This window comes from Anas platyrhynchos, chromosome 1 (assembly GCF_047663525.1).
Source record: "Anas platyrhynchos isolate ZD024472 breed Pekin duck chromosome 1, IASCAAS_PekinDuck_T2T, whole genome shotgun sequence".
In the NCBI taxonomy this organism is placed as follows: Eukaryota; Metazoa; Chordata; class Aves; order Anseriformes; family Anatidae; genus Anas; species Anas platyrhynchos.
Genome location: NC_092587.1, coordinates 186,159,134 through 186,184,767, shown reverse-complemented (window position 1 = coordinate 186,184,767; position 25,634 = coordinate 186,159,134). Strand labels below are relative to the sequence as shown.

General features: G+C 38.2%; 1 protein-coding gene across 5 annotated transcripts in view; it reads left to right on the top strand.

The window, feature by feature from the left end:
- CDK8 (cyclin dependent kinase 8) overlaps positions 1-25,634 on the top strand; it is a 73,216-nt gene that overhangs the window by 37,341 nt on the left and 10,241 nt on the right. For 4 of the 5 annotated variants that reach the window (XM_027469486.3, XM_027469483.3, XM_027469494.3 and 1 more), the window contains 5 exons: positions 14,049-14,106; positions 16,867-16,998; positions 19,400-19,543; positions 21,363-21,432; positions 22,488-22,560. In XM_027469486.3, coding sequence (XP_027325287.1) covers positions 14,049-14,106; positions 16,867-16,998; positions 19,400-19,543; positions 21,363-21,432; positions 22,488-22,560 — 477 coding nt within the window. The remainder of the gene's footprint in view (positions 1-14,048; positions 14,107-16,866; positions 16,999-19,399; positions 19,544-21,362; positions 21,433-22,487; positions 22,561-25,634) is intronic. The other variant, XM_072032662.1, reaches the window with a different exon arrangement.

Below are 25,634 nucleotides of genomic sequence, written 5' to 3'. Positions count from 1 at the left end.
CATCAATTACGGTTTTAATAATATTGTGAGTTTAGTTATCAAGAATGCTTGAAACACTGCGTTTTGCTGACGGCGTTTCCTAGTCTTTGTTCTGTTTCATTATATCCAGCTATTGGACTTCTTCCTGTACTCGACGAGATTATTCCACACTAAAAATAAGCAGAAAACTGGCCATAGATCTGTTTTCATCAATCTGCATCCTCAGCAGCATGAGGGAAGAGAAGGGTGGTCTTTGTAGTGTGCTTGGAAGACTTCTTCAAGTGCTGGGCTCAGAATAGAGGTCCCTTTACACGTCACAGCAACTATTATGCTGTGCCTGTTGACTTTGAGAAGTGCATCACAATTTTTTAAGGCATGGTAGGCCTGTCCAAACAGGATTTCAGCCAAGAGACGAGCACTCCTCCATCGGTTTTGTGTGGTGGCAGTAGGATTATGTTGGGAATTAAGTTGATTTTGCACTGGAAGTACTTGATGTGCTCATCTGGTGCAGCAGTGCTTAAAAAAATGCAAAAAAAAAATAATAAAAGAACAACCAAAAGCAGGAAATTCTAACTCTAGCACAGCGTCTTTAATGCATTCCTAGTGTGCTGCTCAGCTCAACTGCTGTGGTGGGATGAAAGTTGTTTTTTAATAAGCTTTCAGGTGGACAAACTTCTAATACTGTGCTGGTTGGAAACCAGCTGCCCGAGAGCTGGACTCTTCCCAAGAACACCTGCTGCCAGCTTTGGGATTGGCAGGAATATTCAAGATGTGCTCTCAGTAAAAGTGAGGAGAAGCCACTGTAAGGGTGTTTTTGTTTTTTTTTTGTAGGCAACACCTTAGTCCCTTTCCAGGCTCTGGCTGTGAATCACTTATTTCACTTTGCCTAAGGCAGACACTTACACAGAACTTTTACCGTGCCAATTTACCAGTTTCCACATTAGAGCCCTTGAATCAAAGGATGTCTCCCTCATCAGTATTCAAGTGCTGCTTCAGAAATACAGGAATGCCCTTCAGTCTTGCTCTGGTGCTCCCAGAACTGTGGTCATTTGCACAAAAAACATAAAAATAAATATGGAAACCATGCCCGTTACTAGAAAGAAGTTAACAGCTTTTACAGGCAGGGTGGTCTTTGACCCTCTTTAAATGTATAACCAGATAATGGGCATTATTTTCTAAATGGCATTTTAATGACTTACTGGCGACTTGCTTTAGGGGGGAGGAGGGGAACAATCATAGCTCTGGTGTCAGCTGTTGCCTTTTCAAAGGTTTTCAATTCTGAGCTGTACTTTTCATTACCTGTGTGTTCCTGAGGTGGAGAAAGAACCATGTGTCTAGCAGAACTTTTTTTGTTGCTTTGGTTATAATAACTTAGGCTTTGCTGTGAATTGTAGTTTACTATAATTCTAAATATTCTGTAGTTAAAATAGTGTTATCTCATCTTTCTTACTGCTTTTATTTACAGCGGTCATAACTATTTCCTTGCCTACCTTTCTGAGCGTTTTTTGGCTCAGGTTAAAACTTCAAAAAATTGACTGAAAGTGTGGAAGTTATCATAGAAGACTTCAGAAATAAGCATTCCATGCTCGTGTCACTGACTTTGTGCAAAGAAAAGCACCGTGGTGATCTTTCCCTTTTTTACAGACCAGCTCTGCTAATTAAAATCCATTTAGCTTGCTTTCTTCTTGGGCATTGTTGTGGCCAGTGGCGTGTTCGGTCAACCTCTTCATTTACTAATTGCTGTCAGCTATGTACAGGTTCAGATCTGAAGATAGAAACACACGGTACTGCTGCAGTGCTACCAGCCTGCCAGTCAGAAAAGTAAAAGGCAGACTTCTCAGGTCCTTCAGTTCACCACAGAAAAGCTTACAGACGTATATAAAATCATTAGCTTCATATAATCAAGTCGTGGCAAGGCCAATCTTTGAAAGGTCACAGCAATCAGGGGAGGTTCCTGAGGGTGGAAAAAAGCAAATGTCACTCCAATCTTCAAGAAAGGCTAAAAGGAAGAACTGGGAAACAATACGCCAGTGGCTCTCACCTTGATGCCTGGGAAGGTGATAGATCAAATCCTCTTTGAAGCCGTTTTGAAACATAATGAAAGACCTGATGGTGATTGGGAGTGGTCTTCATGGATTTATGAAGGTGAAATCATGCTTAGCCAACCTGAAAGATTTCTGTGACAAAATGCCTGATGAATGGGGAAAGAGCGGTGGATGTTGTTTATCTCATCTTTAGTAAGGCTTTCAACGCTGCATCCCATAACAGCCTTGTAGACAAGCTTAGTGAAGTACAGACCAGGGAATTGGAACAGTGAAGTGAATTGGAAACTGGTTGAGCTGATGGGCTTAGAAGGTTGTGATCGGTGTCACAAAGCTGAGCCGGACACCAGCTGCTAGTGGAGAATCCCAAGGCTCAGCACTGTTCCACATCTTCATTAATGACTTGGATGATTAGGTCAGAGTGCACCTGCAACCAGCTTGTGGAAGATTTCCAGAGGTCCCCTCCAACCTCAGGTATTCTGTCAACGTGTTACATCTTCACTGATCTGCTTTGAAAAGTTTAGTTATTGCTTTTTCACATTCTGAAGTCTAGCTCGTGATAAATCAATAGAAGAGAACCTGGAGGGCAGGGAGAGGGATGAGGAGGGAGAGGTGTGAGTAAGAAAAAAAATGAAAGATTAAAAGGCTCATACAGAATAAGAATCACTGTGAAGAAGGGGCGATGAAAGGCAAAAGTAAGTTTTACATCAAAAGAAAACTTTTGCTGCTTATCTTGAACGCGGCAGGGTGAGAGAAGGAGGTCATAGTTTAATTTTCCTTTCCTGAGGAAAAAAGATTATGTATGCAAAGATGGATAGCTACGTGGCCATAAAATGGAATATATTTCTGTAGGATTGTCAATTTGTATGAAAATGCAGGAATTGGGATTTGGGAGAAGTTCTTACACTAGACTTTGGCCTGGAATTTACTGTCATGTCCTTTAGGATGCTAATTCAATACGTTAAACATTAGGAGAATTTAGGCTGGATATCAGGAAAAAAAAAATTTCACCCAGAGGGTGGTCAGGCACTGGAACAGTCTCCACAGGGAAGCGGTCATGGCACCAAGCCTGCTGGAGTTCAAGAAGCATTTGGACAATGCCCTCAAGACATATGGTGTTTGTTTTTTTTGGGGGTGTGGTTCTTTGGGGACCTAGGAATTGGACTTGATCCTTATGGGTCCCTTCCAACTTGAATCCGCAGATATTCTATCATTCTATAGTAATAAGTGACTTTTCCAGCTGCTTGCTGGGAATAAAAAAATAAAAACAAACTTGTCCTTATGTGGCTTTTCACTTCTATATTTGAACCAACTTTGGGTATGAAAGGCTTCCATAACAACAGTTATCTCAAAACCCAAGTATCTCTTCCTAGAGAGATTTAAAAAAATGGCCAATTCTATACAGATTTAAGTGTCACTAACTTTCCTATTTTAGACTTCTCTTGGATTAGTGCTCTCATAGTGCTCTATGTCACTTACTCTTGGGTGGAATACTATTCTTATTGTGCTAAAGTTAGTTAACATTGAAAGCAAATTGAAAAGATAAATGAAAATACAGTATCCACTCTATTTTTCTAGTGGTATTTGGTCTTTGTTCCCAGTGATTTTGCAAATTGGGTGGCTTTACAGACAGTGAATATATTTTTTTAAATTTATAGAACATGTCCATTTGAGCAATTGAATGTAATCTTTCACAGCTTTTTACAGGTTGATCAACTTCAAATCTTATAACCAAGTTCAAGGTCACTTAAGTTTTAGGTAAGGATTATAAAAGGAGAGAGTAAAACCTCCCTATTGATCATATGTCAGATCAACAGATAAACCTGAAAATAATTTTTTATCCAAACAACCAGTGTTCAGCAAAAATGGGATGCCAATCCTAAACATTTTTGATAATCTTTTATCATGAAATGGTGTTAGATTCCCATTAAGATGAAGTACTGAATAGGAAGACTTTTGGCAGAGATTTATCTGATCGCAAGTAAAAAGCGTGTCTGTAAAGTCGATTCCGATAAAAACAGGAGTGCAAGGGAAGGTCAGAAATCTCACAATTTCAAGAACATTTTCCATATCTATGTCCTTTACTCTACTGCTTTTCTTCCAAGCCATATTGACTTCCTGGTCAAGTCCAACCTTATCAGAGCAACATAAAGAGTAATTTTTTTTAGCCTTTCAATTTCTTTTTCAGGTATTTTGAAAGAGTCCAACTGTATCAGTTTGTCTTGTGTATTGATTGTTTTGTTTATTGGAACCTAAAATTAGATTCCACTAACTTTTTAGCTCAGAATTTATCTTCTCTAAATAATTTTAAAAATATTTAGCCCTCTTAAATGATAATAGCCCAGTCCAACAACCTTGTAATTTACAATTGGCAACGCTTTTTGAGTACATGAAGTTCTCACGTTTTGAGGGTACGGTAAACCCAGTCTTTGCCCAAAACTTGAACTGAAGATCAAGGTAGAACAAGGTAGAAATTAATAGAAGAACTTTAGTAATTAACCTAGCAAAAAGGAACAGAAGGAAAACATGTGGTGGTTTAGCGCTGGCAGGCAGCTGAGCACCACACAGCTGCTTGCTTGCTCTCCCCAGGTGGGATGTGGAAGAGAATTGGAAAGGTTAATGAGTGAGAACTCCTCGGTTGAGATACAGACAGATCAGTGGGTAAAGCAAAGGTAAACCAAGGAATCCATTCACTTCTTCCCATCAGCAGGCAGGTGTTCAGCCACGTCCAGGCAAGCAGGGCTCATCGTGTGCAATGGTTCCTTGGGAAGACAAATGCCATCACTCCCAACATCCCCACCTTCCTCCTTCTTTACCCCAGCCATCACAAAAGTGTCTGTGAAGAAAACTCTGTCCGAGCCAAAATCATGAAATAAGGCTGCTTACTTAAATCTGAGGATGAAAGTAACTTCAATACTTGCATAACAAAATATTACTTTTGTTCTCTCCTGCTTCCCCTCGAGCCCTTCAGTGCAGGCTGGAATCCTTCAGGAATGTTCTTTAAACCATTTACATCTTCACCTTACAGAGTGTTAAATTGAAGAAAGCCTCTTCAGGTCTTTCCTTTATGTCTTTCATAAGGAATTAAATTATCCCATTGTATTCGCTTTAGAGAAGTTTGTCCTTGTTCAGCTCAACATAGTTCAGTAACCGTACCACAAACACATCGATTTGGCTGCATACTGAGCACTGTTTTCTAAAAGTGAAAACAAGGTGGTACTTGAGAGCTTTTTCCAGGAGAATTGACAGCATTGCTACTTCAGTATCTGGAGAAATAGCCCAAAAATGCAAATGTTGTTGTGTGTTCCACAATAACAAACCCTTATGTTTGTCTCCCAAAATTGTGTGGCTTTAGGTTGGCTTCTTAAGGAAGCAAAGCTTACATGGGCATACTGTTTTTTTTGGCAGATCCCCACGTAACTTTTCTATCTATCAAATTTCCGAGGTATTTGATAAAAAGATATGACATCAAAACCATCAAGTTCGTAGAAACTTTATGAAAAGCAGAGGTCAAATAGAGGAAGGCATGCATCCTGGGAGAAATACTGACAGCTGTCCAAAGAGACTTCCAGTTCGCCTTGTCTTCCTTCTAAAGACAGCGGTTCCCTGCTCATTTATACCACATGCCTTTTTTCTTGCTTGATCTACGTGGTCATCAAAGCAAAGCAAGTGAGAAGGGAACTGGAGAATTCTGGCTGTGGGAAAGCAAGATAGAGGATGGAGCTGGAGGACGTGCAATTAGAAAAGTGGGAGAAGGGTCTAAGGCTCAGATGCTGAGGACTTTGTTTTCAGGAGCTGCGCCCATCATAGAGCACATCCACTTGTTGAGATGCTTCCGACTGAAGGATGTAGTGATGAATTAGGGAATGGTGAGCTAAAATATGGAAGTGTGAAAGATGACTATTTTTTTTTTCAGTGAAGGCTTTTAACAAAGGCTTCATATCTTTGCTCTTGAAACAGGAAATGTCAAGGATTTTTGTGATGAATGTTTTATAAGTATATAGAACAAATTTAAGCTTTTTCTCTTCTTCTACGAATACAGAAAAGTGTGTTGGAGGGTTTTTTGTTCCTCGTATTGCTTAGAACAGCAATCCTCTTGCATTCCATGTAATCATATATTAGTTTTGTTGCTTTTCAACGTGAGAGGAGAATTAGACTACTAAAAGGTTTGACAAGCTTCACCCAAATACCTTACTTGTGAAGATGTAGGAGCTCCTTGTAAAAATCGTCTTTGTGGTTTAAATTATGCAAAAGACTTGAGGTTTCTGTTAATGGTTCTCTCCTATGCAACTTTCATAAGTGAGCATTTAAAAATACAGTATTCTGAACATCTTTGGTCAGAAACCCAAGACTGTCAGACCGATGAGGGATCCCACCTCTCCGCACGTAGACAACTTGGCATTTTCAGTCACTCGTAAGTGTGTTCAGTAGTGCAGCAGTCTGAGACCATTTATACTGCCTTCATAAATGCTTCAGAAGAGAAAATCAGTCATTTGCAAGAGGGATGACAGTTAAAATTTGTGCTTGCTTCCTTCTGCCATCTAACACGCATCATGGGAGTAAGGGGAGGAAGCAGCAGCTGTTTAGATGTAGAGGAAGGTGGTCGGATGACCGTAGTGTTCTTCTACTTGCAGTCCATTTCCTGAGTGTTTATTTTCTGGGCTGTTATCATAATAAACATGAAGATGTGGAAGCTTTCTGTATTTCACAACTACTTTTTATTGAAATGTTAGAAAACATTCTGCTTTCTTGTTTTCAATAGCTGAAGATCTTTGCAGTATTCAAAGAAAACACCTTCCCACAGGTTGCTTTTCAGAAAGGAGGATGGCCACGTGCAGAACTGGCATTCTTTAATATGGTATCCTATCAAATTTGGATTTGCTAAAATGCATTTAATACTACTTTTTTGAAGTTTGGAAATAGTTTTTGTTTATTTTTGTTTACTGTATGCCTTGTTTTGAATTCCAGGGGATTGAAATAGATTAATAACTTAAATAAAATGATGTATTGATAATTATAAAGATGATATATTGAGGGATATCATTCATATACATATATAAAATCATTATCTACAACATTTTTCTATCCGTATTGTATGTGTATATATGTACCTGAGGATTTTTACATATAGATTGAATCTGTTTCAGTGTTTTCATTTGAAAAAGTTCTGTTTGAATTAGGTGAAATTATTGGGATGCAAATACATAAACTAGATTTCTTTCTTGTCTATAGCTTTAAAGTTGTTCTTTTGTTACTAGCCTGGGTTTTAATGGCTTTGATGGCTTTGCAGGATGGCCAGAAGGCCGATTTTGGTGCTGAAAAAACCTCCTGTTGCTAATGTGTCCACAGTAACCAGTCATCCTGACCTATGGGTAGGGTAATCACTCACAGCAAAATACACAGGAAATGTATTTGTGCAAGACTGTTTGGTTTAGTTTGTTACTACACATTTGAGTGATTTGTTAACCCTGTTTAACATGTTAGTAGAGTTTCCTACAAAGAAGATGCAGAAATATATATGTATAAATATAAAAATATATTATGAATTAATTTATTTACTTATGGTAATCCCCTTTTCTTCCTTGGGGAGTTAGTACAGAAAGTTGCACCTTCCTACTTCTCCTGTTCTACGTTTTTAGGAGCTGGGAGGGTTTGCCTGAGAAGTGCAATTTTTCTTTCAGCAGTAATTCAGTTCCAATCAAAATGATAGAAATGCCTTTGTATTAGACTATGCACAGGTTTTAATAAGTTACACTGTCCCAAGTTTTCAGTACTTGAGTGCCAGTAACTGAAGGAAATTCTTGGAGTGTGTTCAGAGCATAAAAATGTAATAGTGAAGCCAGCAGCCTTCATCAGGCTGCAAGCAAGATAAAATATGCTGATGGTACCTAGCAGAAGGCTTCCCTGGCATAGACGTGGCATCCTTGTATCTTTTATTCTGTCCAATACTTTCTGTACTTTGAACGTTTTTGATCATGCCTGCTTTTTTTTTTTTTTTTTTTTTTTTTTTTGGCTGCTAATGGTAATTTTAACAGTTCCTGGTTTAAATGAGAATTTTTAGATGCTTGAATGTTTTGTTTTCTTAAATGAACAAAAAGCCGTCTGATCTTTTTTTTATAAAATTATAATTAATAGGATGTATTAAATTTAAATAGATTTTAAATTTTCCAGTGCTTTTCAGAACTTGTGTTTTTAATTAAAGAGACTTTAATAGTTAGATTTAATACATGTTGGGTTTTGTGAAGCCATTGTTTTCAGCTGAATATTACATTGTTCGTAGTGGTCTTTTGATGATAATTTATTTTAAAGATGCAAATCAGTTAACATGATGAAAATTAATTCTTTATTTGTAAATGCACATCTTTTCATTCAAGGAGAGAAATGAACTTGAGAAAATTGCTGATACTATCAGCTGAATAAATGCATACTGGCATTTTCATTGTGCTTGAGCACTACTTAGCATTGCAGTAATCAGTTTTGTTCAAAATGGAAATGTAATTGAATTATTTTCTTTAAGTATAAAATGTTCAAAAAAAAAAAATAGTTACAATTGCAGAGAATGTGATATGAATGTGGGAATGTGGTGGGAAAATGTTTTGGTGTATGTTACGATGACTTGAAGAACAACCAAGTTGTTCACAAGCAAATGCAGCCTAAGAAGTGTGAATGTTCGGTGGGTCACAGACCATGAGAGGAGGGTGTGAATTTTGCCAGGACGTCTGAAGGCTCCTAGGTTTGTGCTGCACAGCTTTTCTTGTCACAGAACCTGTGAAGTGATAAATCACATTAGTATTTTAGATTTTTGCCTCTGTCACAAAAAATGGTCTTCCCAGAAGGTTACAACTTGACACTGGGAAGCCCTTGCAGTTGTCTTTCAAAATCCTTCTTTCTTTCCATGCCATTGATTTACAAACTTCAAAGCAAGACATTTTTAACTTGTTTTGTGCTTCTTGAGCACTTTCTCACATACAGCTGAAGAAGCTGAATTTTCCTACAATTATGGGGGTCGTACATTTGAATCTCTTCCTATACACTTTAATATAATACTTCAAAGTCTGAATAGTAATTCTAAATCTTAATGATACCATTGTTGAAACTGATTGCAAAAATGCAGGGATAAAAGCACTGTACTTAATATTATTCTTAAAGAAAACTTATTTCAAATGAAAAATGTTAAGCTTTTTTCAGTTATCTTGGCTCATCACAAGCAGAAATGTCAGTTCTGGAAGCTGGTGGCACGGCCACTGATGATGCACAGATGCTAGAGGTCAGCAGAAGTCACTGGTTTGAGTCACCCCATCGCCGTGAGCCTTCTTCTGAGCGGTGTGTTAGTAACCAGACTCTTAGATATGGGATAGTCCAAAGGAAAACTAGTTAGGATGATACTTAAACCTTATTGGAAGGTGCATGAAAACGGCAATACAAAGAGGGTCAGTCTGTTCTTTTTGTAAACACACATTGGACTACTGCAAATATTTAGTAATTGGCAAGCAAAAAAAGGTTGCTTCTCATTATAGTACCATAGATAGATCAAAGGAATTCAGGTTATTAGCTGATAAATATGTTTAACCTTTAAAACAAACTAGTTCATGAACAGCCCAATAGCCAACAATATGTGGAGTAGTAGTTTCTGCAGGCCTAGTTTGGTGTCAAAAGTAGTCACAAAGCACCACAGTGGCTAAGCTTTCCAAAAATTCTCTTGTTTTCCTCCTCACTGCTCTGATGAGTAAAACAGTGAAAGTAGGAACTGACTGAATGTTTTGCCTGGAGCACAAGAAAATGCCCTGTGATTTCCAATCACCTAGCATGTGGATGTGGAATAAGTAATCACCTGCTCTTACGAGTAACTCGTTGTGAGCAACAAGAATGATGTCTTTTTGGATCTGCGATTCCATCTCATCAAGACAGATTGGTATAATTTTCACATTGTTTGCATTTTGATCTACAAAATATAAAATGGAATAAGTTTCTAAGCCCAAATTTTCCCCCGACTGAACACACACACTTTCAGTGTATGTTCAGAAGCAATATTTCACTGTGATGTTTGTTCAAATGGAGGAATGTTTAAAAATAAATACAGTAACTGTCCTGCAGAAAAGATGTGAAGAAAATACCTGCCAAAAAAAATAACGTACTAGGAAACCCTGAGCAGAAGAGAGTTCTAGTCCGTATACTGGGACTGAAAAAGGAGTAGGTCATGAAAGATCTAAGAAGTTGCTCAAGTCTAAGGGGTGGTTGTCTTCACTTTGTGTTGATGTATAAGACAATGGATGGAATGTCATTTGTTGCATTAGAAACTGATGAAAATCACTGCAGTGGAGAGGAGTGAAGGAAGGGGGAAGACCGTGCAGCCTTTATCACCAAACACTTTAGGATCTGGGTAAAAAGGCAGTGGGATAGGGTCTTAGGTGAGACAGATGGAAGAGGTTCTGCCTGAAGTTCTTTGTGGATCTTTTATCCTGTCAGTATATCCTTCATTTCTTTCAGTCTTCTGTATGAATTTACCCTCTTCCTTAGGATTTCTATGCACTTCACAGCTACCAATAAAAAATAGAAGTATATGAAAATATTTCAGTGAGAATCTTTGTTTTCAGTGGTAATAGTGATTAAATGCACAAGAATAGGATTTGTCTGTAGGACTTCTTGACTGACTTCTAAAGCGAGATTTAGGACAAGACAAGATTTAGTGCTGTGCCATGGTCACAAGGCCATTCATCTAGGAAAATGAATTATTCCCTTGCTGCTAAAGGTAGAAGGTTTGGATGGGGAGGCATTTTTTCATTTGCTTTTTTTATTTTCTTAACTCTATAGTGATATCAGGAAGTTGTTGGTTAGTCTCCATGAAGTATTTGGCTGTACATTGCTGCATGGCTCTTCACATTTCATATAGGATCTCAACAACTTTCTTGTTTGCATTTGTCTGACCTGAACAATGTTTTACTTGAGGGCAAAACTAAATATGCTAGAGCAAAAAGAAATTACTTTTAAAAGTTGTTTACTAGTAGTTATAGAAAAGATTGCTGTTTTAAAAAAAATGTTTTTCCGAACACAAGATAAAAAAATTGCTGAAAGATTTTTCTTCACTTGCTTAGCCCAAATGATTTGAATAAGCGCTTTAAATTTTCATTTTCTCTGGATAATTAAAATGAAATGAAATTTTAATAAATTAAACCAAAGTTTGTCCAGATTTCTGCCTTCTGTCTCTAATGATTGCTTTTTTTTCTTTGCAAATAAATAGGAATTTCTAATACGTATTCAGTTTCTCCCAATCTGTCTTTTTGGGTGTTGTTTTTTTCTCCAGATGGTGGATTTGAGTCAAAGCTCTACAACAAGAATCCCTGACCCATGGTTTCGCTTTGTTAGTGGACCCCAATAGTTTTTGGGAGTCCTCAAATTGTGTGTTTAAGGAACACTAGCACTGTCCTTGTACTATTTTTTAATAGATATTCCTCTATGAAATTTAAATGTCAATAAACAGGCTTGTTTGGAAAATACTTTCAACTAACGATGTTGTTCTAATGTTGTTCCATGACTGTAGGAATGGGCATCTTCAAAATAAGACCTCTTATTTTAAATTTAATTGTTTTAATCTTTGACTTCACCTGTGATGCTGTTTCTCTTTACAGCGATGTGGTACGTGTGATAAATGTTGTCTGCAGTAAGAATCTTCTTTTTCAAACAGTGCTTTTTCAGTGAAGGGCTTTTGACTCTAGAAGGAGGTGAACTGCTATGAATGGTTGTTCAAGATTGACACTTGAGTTTTTTTGTAATTTGAGGCTTCAGAAGACTCCTACACGGATTTCTAAATTGTCTGTGGATTAAAACTTTTTCTGTAAATCTTGAGAGGGAAAAAAAAAAAAAAAAAAAAAAAAGAGCACGAATCAAGCTGTTGTTACCTATTTTGCTAACCAGTGCTGTCTCATCTCTTTGTGCTTTCTCTTCTCCTCTGTACCTACTTTGAACTTAGGGTAGGGGAAGTTTGGGACAGGAATTGTTAACTAGTGCTGTGCTGGTTAGTTGTTTGTCATAATGGAGTCTGTGTGTGAATATGGCTCCTATCACAATCCAAATAGTAAAATTAGTTTAAGGTAAAAGCATGAAGAGGATGTTATAAGCATTTTTTGTAACGAGTGTTACCAACTTGTGAAAATGCAGGAGGAAAAACTATACTTCAGATCCAGATCTGAAAAAAAATATCAGTGCCTGTGTAACCAATTATTAATTCTACCAAGAAAAAAAATATTAATTAGGCATGTGGCATATTAACAGCCCAGATACACTGAAGCAGCTTTCATGAAAGATACGCACATTTGCACTTACTAATGCATAGCAATAAAATGGCTTATGTGGTGAAATTCTATTTTACGTAGCTGTTTAAATTGCTTTAAACTTCAGTATTACCTATGAATTGGAAGGTTTATGAGGCTTGCTTATTTCTGGAACTTGTCAAAAACGATCAAAATTTGATGCAAGTTAAAAAGAGGAAAGGTGGGGGTGGAGTTGGTGGTGTGGGACACAAGTTCTTCTGCACATCACTGAGCTAATACAGCACAAGTCTGGTCTGATGAGTCGTTACTGTTTTTGGAAAGACAACGGGTCACGTCTTACCTCTCTGAGCAGGCAAGCAGTAACACTTGCTTCCTCTTTAGCCTGTCCTCAGAGAAGAGATGCAGCACCCAGACTCCTTTTACGTCTTTTGTACGTGGATTGTACAGCTTCAGAAATCCACGCTGGAGCTTTTCATAAGCTGTAGTAAATTAGTTTCTCAAGTTGTTTTTTTTTTTTTTTTTTTTTTTTTCCTGCGTTATTATTTTTCATCTCGTTTTGTGCAATATGAATTACTACTAGATCAGTGTTAAACTGTGGTCATAAAACTCTTTGAATATGCTTCTACCAAAGCCGAATAGATTTAATAATGCTCCAGAATTTCCTAGAGTATGTGTTTGGTAAATCACATATTTGTTCTCTAAAAGAGATACTAGAGTTTATTATTTTCATTTTCAGGCAGCCTAAACTATCTTCCTGGACTACTTTTTCATTTCTTCAGGTCTGCTTAAACTGGGAAAGCAAAGCCACACCTGTAACTCAGCCCTATTACAATTCCTATAATTGACAACTGATCAGGACCCCCTGTTTTGTCCAAGAATTACAGTATGAGTGGCTATTAAAAAAATCTGGTATAAATTTTCAGCTCTGGTAGTGAATTTCCTGCCTTTCTCCCTCAAAGTAAGCAGTGCAGGCTGGATTTACGTACAGTGTGTTGGCCTGTGAGGGGTCCGCTGGCTGCAGAAGTGGAGGCTGGGCTCTAAGAATTGAACTGCTAGACAGAAAATAAAGGATGGGGGATGGATTATGGATTGAGTGGTTATGTTTCTAAGCAGTGAACTCTAGCACAATCCTGTAACTCGCATCCCTAGTAAAAGAAAGGGGATAATCCGTATTTTGCTGTTAAAATAATGGAGAGGAAGACACTGTGAAGGGAATGCTTTCTTGTTTTGCAGCTCTCTGAACTGGTGTACACTTCTAAATAGGAATAATGTAGATGATTTCTGTCTCCCGTATAAAACTATGTGGTAACATGTTTTCTTCGTGTAACGTGCCTGCAACGTGCCTGATGATGCTGGGCCTAGCATGCTGCAGAGCCGAGCCAGGCCTCTGAGGTGAAGGGGCCATGAGCAGCCACCGGTCTTGTCTTCCTCGTGCCCAGGGCACCCAGGGCGATTTTGGTAGAAATCCGGGAGGCTGGTGACTGCCTGCTCTGCGGGGTCAGGACAGGCAGCAGGGTGGCAGCGAAGGGAGCACGGTGCTGGAGCACGGCCGTGCTGGGAGGAAACGTGAGGAAGAAGCAGTCAGGGAGAGCCTGTGTCTGGGTCCTTGCACAGCTTTACCATGACAGAGAAACTTGTCATTTCTATCGAAACAAATTTGGTTTAAAACTGGCAAAAACAAAGCTTAACTAACTTTTCAGAGACTGATGTTTAGGTTTATCGTGGTATATGTATTGTATATTTATTTTTTTTTCCACAGAAACCTGCTAATATTTTAGTTATGGGTGAAGGTCCTGAGCGAGGAAGAGTAAAAATTGGTATGTTTATATCTTTGATAAGTCCCAGTGTAGCATTTAAGCTAGAATGTTCTGGAGGTGCGGTTGTACCCCCTAAAGTAGTTACTGTCATACTAGTATGTGCTGGAGACATTGTCTAAATGCTGTTTGCTGAGTGACTGGCTTCTTCATACTAGATCCCCCCACCAGTTCTGATGATGAAATGCTGTAGCCTCACCAATCAAAAGTGGAAAATGTTGTTATATTTTGTTTAACGGGGTGTTTGTGTGGGGCGGGGGATGTTGATGTGGGGGTAAGGATGAGAGCTAGCTAGGGGGAGAGGAGGAGAAAGAACTGGGATTTAAAATTTTCCTCCATTTAGCCCTGTAACGTCATGACATTATTTTGCTGCTGCTTCTAAAATCTAAATAGGGAACCACTCACTACTACAAACCTTAAATTTTGTAGCAGAGTCAAAGGTGGCATTTAGCCTGCAAAACGTTCTTGAAAGGGTAGACAGGTCCCTTGGAGATAAGCCCAAGGGATCCTAAAGTCCAGAAAACACAGTAATTCAGATAAAATGTTTAGTGAGAACTACTACTAAATGCTCTAAAGGGCTGTAACAGGGTAGTCATGGCCCAACACTTCCCCCACTGCTGTAATGTTTTCTGGTGGGAGTTACTGAGTGAGAGGATAATTTGTAGAATTTCAAGTGTTTTAAATTAAAGTAAACAAATAACTAAAAATTAACTGTAGCCTAACAGTAATAAGCTATACCAGGCTGTGCATTAGTGTGGCAGTGCTCTGATAGCGGGCTGCTAATGCACAGCCTACTCACATTTGTTACAGGAATGCAGCCCTGTGTGGAAGGCTTTTTTTTAAGGATAGTTCATCTTTTTCACTTCCCTCTGGCTTTCCTTCATGAGATTACTCTTCTGCATTGTTGCTCTGTACTCTTACTGTTTTGTTCATCTGAACCATATCGTTAATCACTAGTATAAAGGCTAGGGGTAGGATTTTTCTTGGACTGCTCAGTGCCGCTCTAGCTTTTCCCTCCCCTTTTGAGATCCAGAGAAAAGACAGGCCAGGGTTGAACACTTCTGCATGCCCTACCCTGAAAGATTTTAATGCCCTTCCAAGGTTTAAAGTCGACAGCAGAGGTTGAGGTCTTCTATGTACATGACAGGGACAGCACGGACAGCAGAAGTGACAATTTTCTTCCTATTGCCATATTCGTCATGGAGCAGTTGCTTCCAAAATTGAGAACATAGGTTCCTGGGCACATGCAGTTTCAACTGTGGTGGTGATGTTTGCTGTACACAACTATTTGCTAGTAATTGCACATAGACCACCCATTTATTTCTTAATGGATAGTTTCAAATTAATTTGGGAATAACTTAGAGCACAACTAAATTTAGTCAGACTGTTAATGGACAGGTGAAGGATTCTGTATCGTACCACCAGTCCTCTGAGCCATCCATTCCCGGGGGGAAGAGGGAGGGGAACCCTGTATTTCTAAGTGTGTTATCAAAATGTAGATTTTTTTCTTATTTTCTTAAGATATTACCACAGCAGGAAAAGAGCGCAGAAGTTATACCCGTACCAAGGGCTTCCACTTTTCCAGTGTAACTAATTTATCTAAAAAATACATAACTGGCATTTAACTTAAAATAATTTTATAAGCTTTTTGTGTCATTTTGAGTCATAAATTCACTTTCTGCAAACAATTTTCCTTATTTTTCATAAGTACTAGTGACTTGATCATATCTTGAGTAATTGATAATGTAGAAAACTGTAAAATGTTTCTATTTTTAAATGCAATAAAACAATCATAAATAGGAGTGCATATGAAAAAAATATTTCATATTGTTTAGTCAAGAGACCCATATTTACACTGCAATTTTCCCTCAAACAGTGAGCTATAGCATGTAGTTTCTTTACCCTCAGAATGGCTGCTCATCTCATTTTAGTTTTCCTCAGCACGTGCGTATCCCTGCACCACAGAGTCCCTGTTTCTTGGGATTTGGGGAGTGGTGGGTAGGGAACCTGATCTGGTGGGAGAAGCTGCAAATTTTAGTCTCTGCCCATTTTTTCCTGTCTCACTTACATTGCCAGTTTAGACAGCTTTCTAGGAAGTTGTACATTAGCAAGTCTAAAAAGCAATTTTTAATGATACGATCGCCCAAACAGCATTTTAAAATCGTAGCCTAAATGGTATCTAGTACTGGTATCTTGGTGCTGGAAATAACATCGTGACAGAAAATTAGTAGGGAGGCAGGTGCCGTAGGCTTAGTTGCTTTTTTTTTGTAAGGGAAATCTTGCTACAGCTAACTTCACGAGGAGGTAGCTTTTGTGGCATACATGTATGTATTATAAATCATTCTAACCTTTGCAGAACTCTCATTTTGTTCACATCTAAAACGCTGCTTCTTGAAAGACCATGTGGTAATAATGGAATATTTTACTCGAGAACATCAGGTAAAATGAGTCGGGATTTACCAGTGTCCTGAGAGAAGTGAGTTGATGCGCTTTTTCAGAACAATGGTTAATTCTTCGTTCCAAATGGCTCATGTTAGTAATGATTTATAATGATATACTTTATAGGTGGTGACATCCAGTAACTTCTACAAAAGCTTAAAGAAAATGAAATCTGCTCACAGAATTCCTATCTGCTGCAGTCTGTGTTTGTGTTTTGTTTAGCACAGTGATGGTAGCAGTAACAAGTGAACTCAATCAGTTCATTTAAAAAGAAATGTGGTAATCTTCCTAAAATTTTAAAACGCCTCTCTTTGAATTTTGCAGCTGATATGGGCTTTGCCCGATTATTTAATTCACCTCTGAAGCCTTTAGCAGACTTGGATCCAGTAGTTGTAACGTTCTGGTATCGAGCTCCAGAGTTGCTTCTTGGAGCAAGGCATTATACCAAAGCTATTGGTAAGTAACACGGAGGATAACCTACTACATGCAAAATGCACCCAAATATTGAAGCATTGTTAAATAGTACAAAGGACAGTAGCGGAGTCAAAGGTACGTTACTGATTTCTCAAGGAAACACCAACCTTTGTTAAATTGTTCAGTTTACTGTGGTCTCAGACTAGATAAGGAAATTAAATATTTCTGGCTTTTGGCTCCAAATGCCCTGCAATGCAGCATAATTTGATATGGCTTCCACACAGGACTTTTGTAAATGCTGCTGGAAGTAATACACGATATGGATGCAGCTTCAAACTCTTGGTAAAATCCATATGATGATGCATAGTGCATCTTTTTTTTGCAGATGTTTTTACCTAGTTTCATAAATGCATGAAATAAACTTGTGAAAGTACAGAATGGAAAGCGTTGGCTGCACTGAAACTAATCTGTAACAGTGAAGCTTAATGCAGCCTGACATTTTATTTTATGTTCTACACTTTTTGTAAATGTGAAAACAGTACTGAATTTTCTCCTGAAAAATTAGAAATTTTAGGTTTGCTTTTTGGCGTGTGTTTGCCATCAGTAGAAGACGTAATTTTCCAGTAATAAGTCCTGCTCCATTCAAGCCTCTGTGTTTTGACCTCTTTGTGTATTTTCAAAGCACAAATTGGAGTCGCTTGAGATACTGAGATGTGGTCAGCGTCATGCACCAGCCTGGGCTGTGGTGCTGCACTGGGCACACCCAGAAAACCTTCATCCTCACAGAATGCAGATGTGAAGATGGCATTAGTTACGTCAGCTTAGTGCTGCCTACTCCTCGCCTCTTAATTCCTACTCACCAGTCTGATTGCTATCAGCTTTGGCAAGGTGTGGCTGCCTTTGCTTTGCTAGCCTCTGTCCTGGCCAGTTTGGTGGTCAAGCACCTCCGAAGGCAGGAGCAGTCCTGTGCTGTAGCTGGAGGACAGGGGAGAGTCCAGGAGCAGACTGGAGAGACATTCACCTTAATAGATGTGAGAGGCTTCGCTGTGGGAGTGAGTGAAGAGGACTGGGAAGTTTTTTCTGTCTAGAATAATATTTTTTTTAAAGATACATTAAAGCTTGACAAATGTTTCTGGGGAAACAATTTCCCCTGCAGCGCTCTTCTTATTTTACACAAACATGGAGACTGTATGTTGGCATATATCTTGTTATTTCTGTAACCTGGAGTTCCTTCCTCAGACTTCACCCTTGTTTTCTTAAAATCATATCAGAGTTTTTGTCAGAGATTGTAATCTTTGACTTAAATGTATTTTCAGCAACTCTTCTGTTAATGCTGCATTTCTTTTATTAAATATATTTTTATATGTTTCTTCAAACTGCTTTTTTTGTGGTAATTGCATTCCCTTCTGCTTGCAGCATGTAAAACTGCATGGATGGTCATGGCCTTTAGTACATAATTTCTTTTGGCATTGATAAAAACTGACTGTATGCAAACACTGAGTAATGGGGTTATGCTCTCTGCATCATTTGCTTTTGTCCTTGTTCATGACCTTTTCTTGTTCATTCAAGGCTCAGCGTAGCTTTACTTTATGTAAGTTAGAAATTGCATTTGTAAATACTGGAAAAAAATGGAAAAAAAAATCAGAAAAATTAGGCTGTCTTATTTTACCGGTTGGGACACAATGGTTACAACTGAAAGTATTTTAGTTTTAAAAATAATAATGACAAAAAACAAGGGGTAGAGGGAAAACTATCCACAGAGAAAAACACACACATATGTATTATATACATATATATTTAAATGAATGTTATTTTTAAGAAAGGGTGGTGGTGGGGAATAAGGTGCTTGGGAATGGAGCAATTTTCTTCCTACTCTTTTTCTGCAGAGTTTTATAGATAGCATTTTGCTTATTGCAATATCACTGCTTTTCAACTCGTATTCTTTAGGGATGTTTTACTATTTATTAAACCCAGGGGCTGATGAGAGAGAGCAATCGGGAACAGCCTGACCATGAATGGGCAAGATGTTGGCTAGCTCTTCTCTGTTTGTGTTTTGTGGACAGTTACCCAAATAGTTTACCTAGTTTTTTTTTTTTTTTTTTTTTTTTCCTATTTTAAATCAAATTCACTTTTTACAGTAGTGGTGACTGCACTTAAAAAACAAAAACACCAGAACAAAACACAAAACCAAGCAGGGAAAAAACAAACAACCCACAAAACCTGTATGTTTAACGTTGTGTTGTTAACCTTGTGTTGTTACTGAGTTAGGGACTTCTCTCTGTAGCTAACAGGGAAAGTCCAAGAAGTGTTGCCACTAGTACAACAGAAACTTGAAATTTGCAATGCAGGGACCGTATCTCTGATAACTTAACTAAATCTTACCTCACCAAGATGGTTTTGGAAAGATTCATTTGATTTTTATTTCTGTTCTCCTTTTCTAAAGATATTTGGGCCATAGGGTGTATATTTGCAGAGCTGCTAACATCAGAGCCAATATTCCATTGTCGACAAGAAGATATCAAAACTAGTAATCCTTATCACCATGACCAGCTGGACAGAATATTCAATGTAATGGGATTTCCTGCAGGTACATATTGTATTTTTTTTTATCAGTGCTGTTCAAAGAAAGATATCTGTATTACTTTCTTTGCATATGAAGGTGGCAGCTGACCGAAGCAACAAAGCTGTTCAAACACAATCTTTGTCACAAGTCATCTAGAATCTGATGCTATTATATTTTTTTTCCGATTATTAATGATAAGGTTATTTTTGCTTATAAATGTGTCAATATTTTATAATTTTAAAAGATCGTGTTTAATGGTGGGTGCTTAAAAATCGTAAGGAATATTTCTCCATTTCTTCATTTTGCTTTTTATATTTGTAAAGTGACTGTATGAAACCAAGAAAAATGTATACGTTTGGTGAATATTATGCAGAAGTTTAACTCATGCTAAATTAAGCATGATATATGGAAGTAGGGGATTCTTTTTATTATTATTTTTTGTTTCCCCCTGGTAGAAAGGTTATTATATGGAGCAAAAATCTTTCCTCCAAACCAGAACAAAGAACTGGTCTCATGAACCAAAATAAACTACAATGTGGTTATCTCCTGTGGCATTTTCCCCTCAGTGTTGGTCATATCTTTTTTTCTACAGGCATCTTTTCATTTAATTATTTGTTTTCCAGTGTTTACATGATTGTGGAAGCCAGAATAACAGAGGGCTTATTTTTTCCTTTTAGTCATCTTTCTCCTCACTGCTTGTGTTCCTTGTTGTCTATTCAGTATTAATAATTTTTTCCCTTACTGTTCTGATGGACCTTTTCCTTCTCATCACAAAAGTTTGTGGTTTTTATTTCTATGTGATTCTATAATTTCGTTCTTAAATTTGCTCTTACATTTCCATTTTACTTTCTTTTTCCCTGTTATGTAGTTCCTTGCTTCCATACTGCTGTATGAGATTGCTGAAGTGTTGCGTTTGCATATTAAATAGTTTTATTTTCATGAAAATCCCCCTTAATCTAGCTTCTTTAAGCAGTACTTTTTTTTTCCTACTTTTAGCCTGGGATTTTATCACTTTCTTATTCTTTCCTTTCTTCATTTGGATTTTATATTGTCTTTGTGTAGCTTACGTAAATAGATAATGCTCTCATTGTTTTCTGATAGGTTTAAGTAGTGCTGTCTTACAGTCTGCACTTGATTTGGAAAGTCTGTTTCTTACAAAGAAATAATAATTTTCAATTAACTTCACCATTCTTTTGCTCTTTAATCGATACTTGTCATATTTGAAAGTTTCAACTATTTATAAGGGATAGGGAAAGAAATAGAACAACTGGGAAAGAAGTGAACATACAAGGATTTATTTATTTATTTTAATATTTTTGAGTTTAGGATGAAATATTCCTTAATTTGAGTGTGCTAATAGTACTTCGTCTTAACTGGCAAACTGTATTTCTTTTAGGTTGAGACTGGCACAGATTTATGCAGTAACTCTGTGCATTTTACTGTAAGAAAACACAGTGCTATCAGAAGGAAAAATACCTTAAAATGAGAGTGTACTAGAGATCTCTGTTGTTCCTGAATAAATTAGGGAACAATTCTGAAGGCATCAAGCCTACTGGCTGACACATTTTCCTTCTGTGTTGTCTTTTGGGTATTTGGGATCTTCACTGTAGTTGGCAATTGCTTTTTAGAGTTCTTGAGTTAATCACACAACTGGAATCTCTTAGGTGTTGGAAGATTGATTGTGAAGAGGTGATAAAGCAATATGAGCCAAGGAATACCAAGAAATAAGTTGCTGCAAGGTTTGAGAAGATGAATGAAAAAAATAAGGGTCACAGTGATACTTTCAAAGCCTGTGTTGTGCTTTGGAAAAAGAAAAATGATTAATAAATACTGATTTTTGCAGATAAAGATTGGGAAGACATAAAAAAGATGCCCGAACATTCAACTTTAATGAAAGATTTCCGAAGAAACACGTAAGTCTGTGTTGAGATGAGCTTTCTTAAGGAAGGCTGTTATACTTCCCTCCTACTCTACATTTATGGTTGCTGAGGTTGTTTTCTATGTAGATACTAGGCAAGTACAATGAAATGGATATGACTTAAATTGTGAAGAAAGAGAACGTAAGTTGCTTTGTAACAGTGAACTCGGACTATTGAGTTGGTGTGAATCATATACAAGTGGCCACACATCGACTCATGGCAGGTGTGAAATTGGTGATGCCAGTAAGACCCCAGACAGCTCTTAAGACGGCTAAGCACAGTTTATCACAGCTGTTTCCAAATCTGTGGTACTGGAAATGATTTGTTTTCAAGAGATGTATAAAAGTGATGCAGTAACCTTCCAACAAACTGAGTAACGTTGTCTGTCTTGGTGTCTAGGGTTGCTTAGGAAAGAAAGAATATGGTACAGTTTTGCTGCCACATTGCCAGAGTCTAATACCTGCATTTAAGAGCCTACCGCTGTTGCCTTTTTGCTTCCCTGCTGATCAAGTTGAGGGATTTGAGGCTTTAGTGTTATATATGTGTCTTGCATCTGCAATATTATTGTAAGAAACCATTTAGAAACCTTATTTCTGAGCTTCTACTCAAAAAAAAAAAAAAAAAAAGGGAGAAGCTTATGGATGTTTGTGTGACAATCTGTGCATTGTAGGACAGTGTTAAGATTTATCTCCATGTGTGCTGCCATTAGAAATGCATCGAATGAAACTGTCCAGACTGATAGAGTAATGAAATGGCTAAAAGGCAATTTAAATCCAAATGATAGTTTGCTGTCTGTATGTGGGTTAAAAGTATGCTTTCTCTGTGGATGTGATATGTATTATACAAGCATGTAAGGGGAAACAGATGCATTTCTGTAGTATCTGAATGATTTTTAATCAGTCTTCTGGTCTTGGTAGTTGCATTTCTTCCACTGCTTAGTGGATTAGCAAAGATGACTATCCTGTTCTTATGTTTCCTGAGTACAAAGAAAGCTTTGCAGTACCAGTGCTTTGCATATTAAAAATTTCACTTTTTTTTTGCTTTTCTAGGTATACCAACTGCAGCCTTATCAAATATATGGAAAAACATAAAGTTAAACCAGATAGTAAGGCGTTCCACTTGGTAAGTTCCTGCATTCATTAAAAAAAAAAAAAAAAAGAAAGAAAGAAAGAAAGAAAAAATCTAAATCCTCATTCTGAGTCATTCATTGGATTAGCTTCTACATTAGGCATATTAGAAGTTTTCGGTCTTTAAATCATACTAAGTTTGTAGTTATATTTGCAGTATCACTGCAACTCATAGCTATTTTACTGCTTTGCATACTTTTAATAGCTTGGTTTTGATTTTAGTGTTCAACTCATTCATTTTTACATATTAATTATTAAGCTTATCTCTTGTGCACTATTGAACACATAACAAAATGAACAAAAACCCACCAACCAAACAAAAAAATACCGCCAACATTGTACTTGAGATTTGACTGTTTCATTTAGAAAACTCCTGTATCTCTTCCTGGTGCATTGATTTTTCTTACAAAAACTTCAGAGTATTCTTTAGTATTCTTACAGTAGTTGTCCCTAAAACAAACATTCTTTTTGTTAGGGCTCCAGTTAAAATCAGCCATGTAATTGCCTGTGTAATGGTGTTTTAGGAATTACTATATTGGGCCTTTTCTTCTATGTTTTAAAGAAATTCAAGTTCTTGAAACAAACTATATATATGAAAAAGAAAGGATTTAACTATATCTAGTTTCTGTGAATGGACATCTTGCCTTTCTTGATGCTTCCAACTCAGAATAAATGTTTCAAAGCTAGAATGGTAAAGTAACTGTACTATTTTTGGACTAAAGTGAGAGAAGAACAACAGAAGCTTCTTGATCTCAGAGGTGAGACTACTTAGTTTAAAAAGCTCAGTTTTTTAAACTAACCTTGAAGTAGTTACACCACTCTCCAGTCTGCAGTGGAGGTTTTACCACCCAGCTCAGGAAAATTCACTGAGTAGTTCAGGCTTTACTGCAGATCTTGGCAGTTCATAAAAAATAGTTTCTCTGAATGAGAAGCTAACTTTCCTTAAGAACTGTGAGTGCTATGGCCAAATTAACCTGAAATTTCTCTCCCAGTCTTGCCAGTTTAGATATGATTTTGAATAGGACTACAAAATTGGGCACAAAATAATCATGTGAGAATAGCTTAAAACACTTCCTACAGTGTTTTCTGTTCTCTCTGCAGTATCACAACAGGGTGATAATGGTTTGAATGTTTGAATATATTTTTATTCAGTATGTTTGCGTTTATACTAAGAAGCACTGGTGACAGTAAAATACAAATTCAAGGAATGTTGTTGTTTTCCACAGAGGTGCTAGGGTAAATTCCCATGGCAGCCTCCCTCTGCTCTTTTCAGTTTGGAGCAGGAGGCTGGAATGTTCTTAGTGGCAGACTGGGCTGTGGCCTCCGTACAGATAGGTATTATATCCTGGGTTGTAAGGGACTCACAAAGATCATCAAGTCCAACTCCTGGCTCCACACAGGACCACCCAAAACCTAGACTCTGTGTCTGAGAGTGTTGTCCAAGCACTTCTTGAACTCCAGAAATCTCAGTGCCGTGACCAACCACTGCCCTGGGGAGCCTGTCCCAGTGCCTCACCCCCCTCTGGGTGCAGACCGTTTCCCTAACCCCCAGCCTGACCCTCCCCTGTCCCAGCTCCATGCCGTTCCCTCGGGTCCTGTCGCTGTCCCCAGAGAGCAGAGCTCAGCGCCTGCCCCTCCGCTCCCCTCGTGAGGGAGCTGCAGGCCGCCATGAGGCCTCCCCTCAGCCTGCTCTGCTCGGGGCTGAGCAAACCAAGGGACCTTCTTGTACGTCTTCCACTCCAGACCCTACAACCATCTTTGTAGCCCTCCTTTATGCAGTGTCTGATAGTTTTATGTCCTCCTTATATTGTGGCACCCAAAACTGCACACGATGCTTGAGATGAGGCCACACAGCGCAAAGGACAATCCCTTCCCTTGCCTGTCTGGTAGTGCTGTGCCTGATGCACCTCAGGTTAGCCCTTTGGGCTGCCAGGGCACAGTGCTGGCTCATACTAAACTTGCCATTGACCAGCACCCTCAGATCCCTTTCTGTAAGGCTGCTCCCCAGCCTCTCAGCCCTCCATTCTGTACATATATCCAGGGTTGCCCTTCCCAGGTGCAGAATCCATCACTTTTTCTTGTTAAACTTCATACTATTGGCGATCACCCAGCTCTTTAATTTGTCAAGATCTCTCTTCAAGGCCTCTCTAACCTCGATGGAGTCAGCTGCTCCTCCCAATTCAGTGTTATCTGCAAACTTACTTAGTGTACCTTAAAGTCCTGCGTCCAAGTCATTTATGAAAACATTGAAGAGAACTGGCCCGAAAATGGAGCCCTGCAGACCCCTCACGTTTCATGGTGTTTAATACTGTCAGCTTTCAGCTGTTGATACAGGTTGGATAACTTTTGGACTGAAACTTACTATTCAGTCTTAAAACACCCACTGGTTAATAGGATCCTCTAAGTTTTCTGCTATCTGCTGTCTGTTGGAATAATACCCTGGAAATCAGATCCCATTAGAAAAGCCTGCTCTTTCTGAGGTAACATCTCACAGCTGTTCAGTGGCTGTCAAAACTGGAAGGTATCATAGGTTTATGCTCTCGTTGAGGCTAAACTGAACTGCAGGTGAATGAATTACATCCCTCCATCAGAGCCTGAAGTAATTCAGTCAATCTCTTGGCACCAGTTCCTGTAGACATACTCTAAGGTCTTCCTGTGTCACAAGCTGTCTTGCAACCATGTTACTTTCTGGATCAGCACAGATAAAATCATATTTTTCTTGCATCCACCTACAATTGTAAAATACTCCAGACTGATAATTCCAGGGCTGGTAAATGCATGGATTGTTGTGGTTACCAAGAATGGAATGTTTTTATTTCCCAACAAAAACTGGAGTTCTTCTTTCTTTACTGACTTCAGTGCACATGATCCCTTATCACATGCAGAAGTGGTGTTACATGAGGCAACATTGGCTCCTTCCTGCTTTCAGCTTTTTTCCACTCTTTATCTTTTCCTAGTTTATTTTTTCCTACTTAAATGTTTGTGCCCTAGAAAATAGGCACCCAGCTGTTGTTCCTGGTTATTTTTTTTGATACTTTATCATAGATTTGATTACAGTGGTCCGTATAA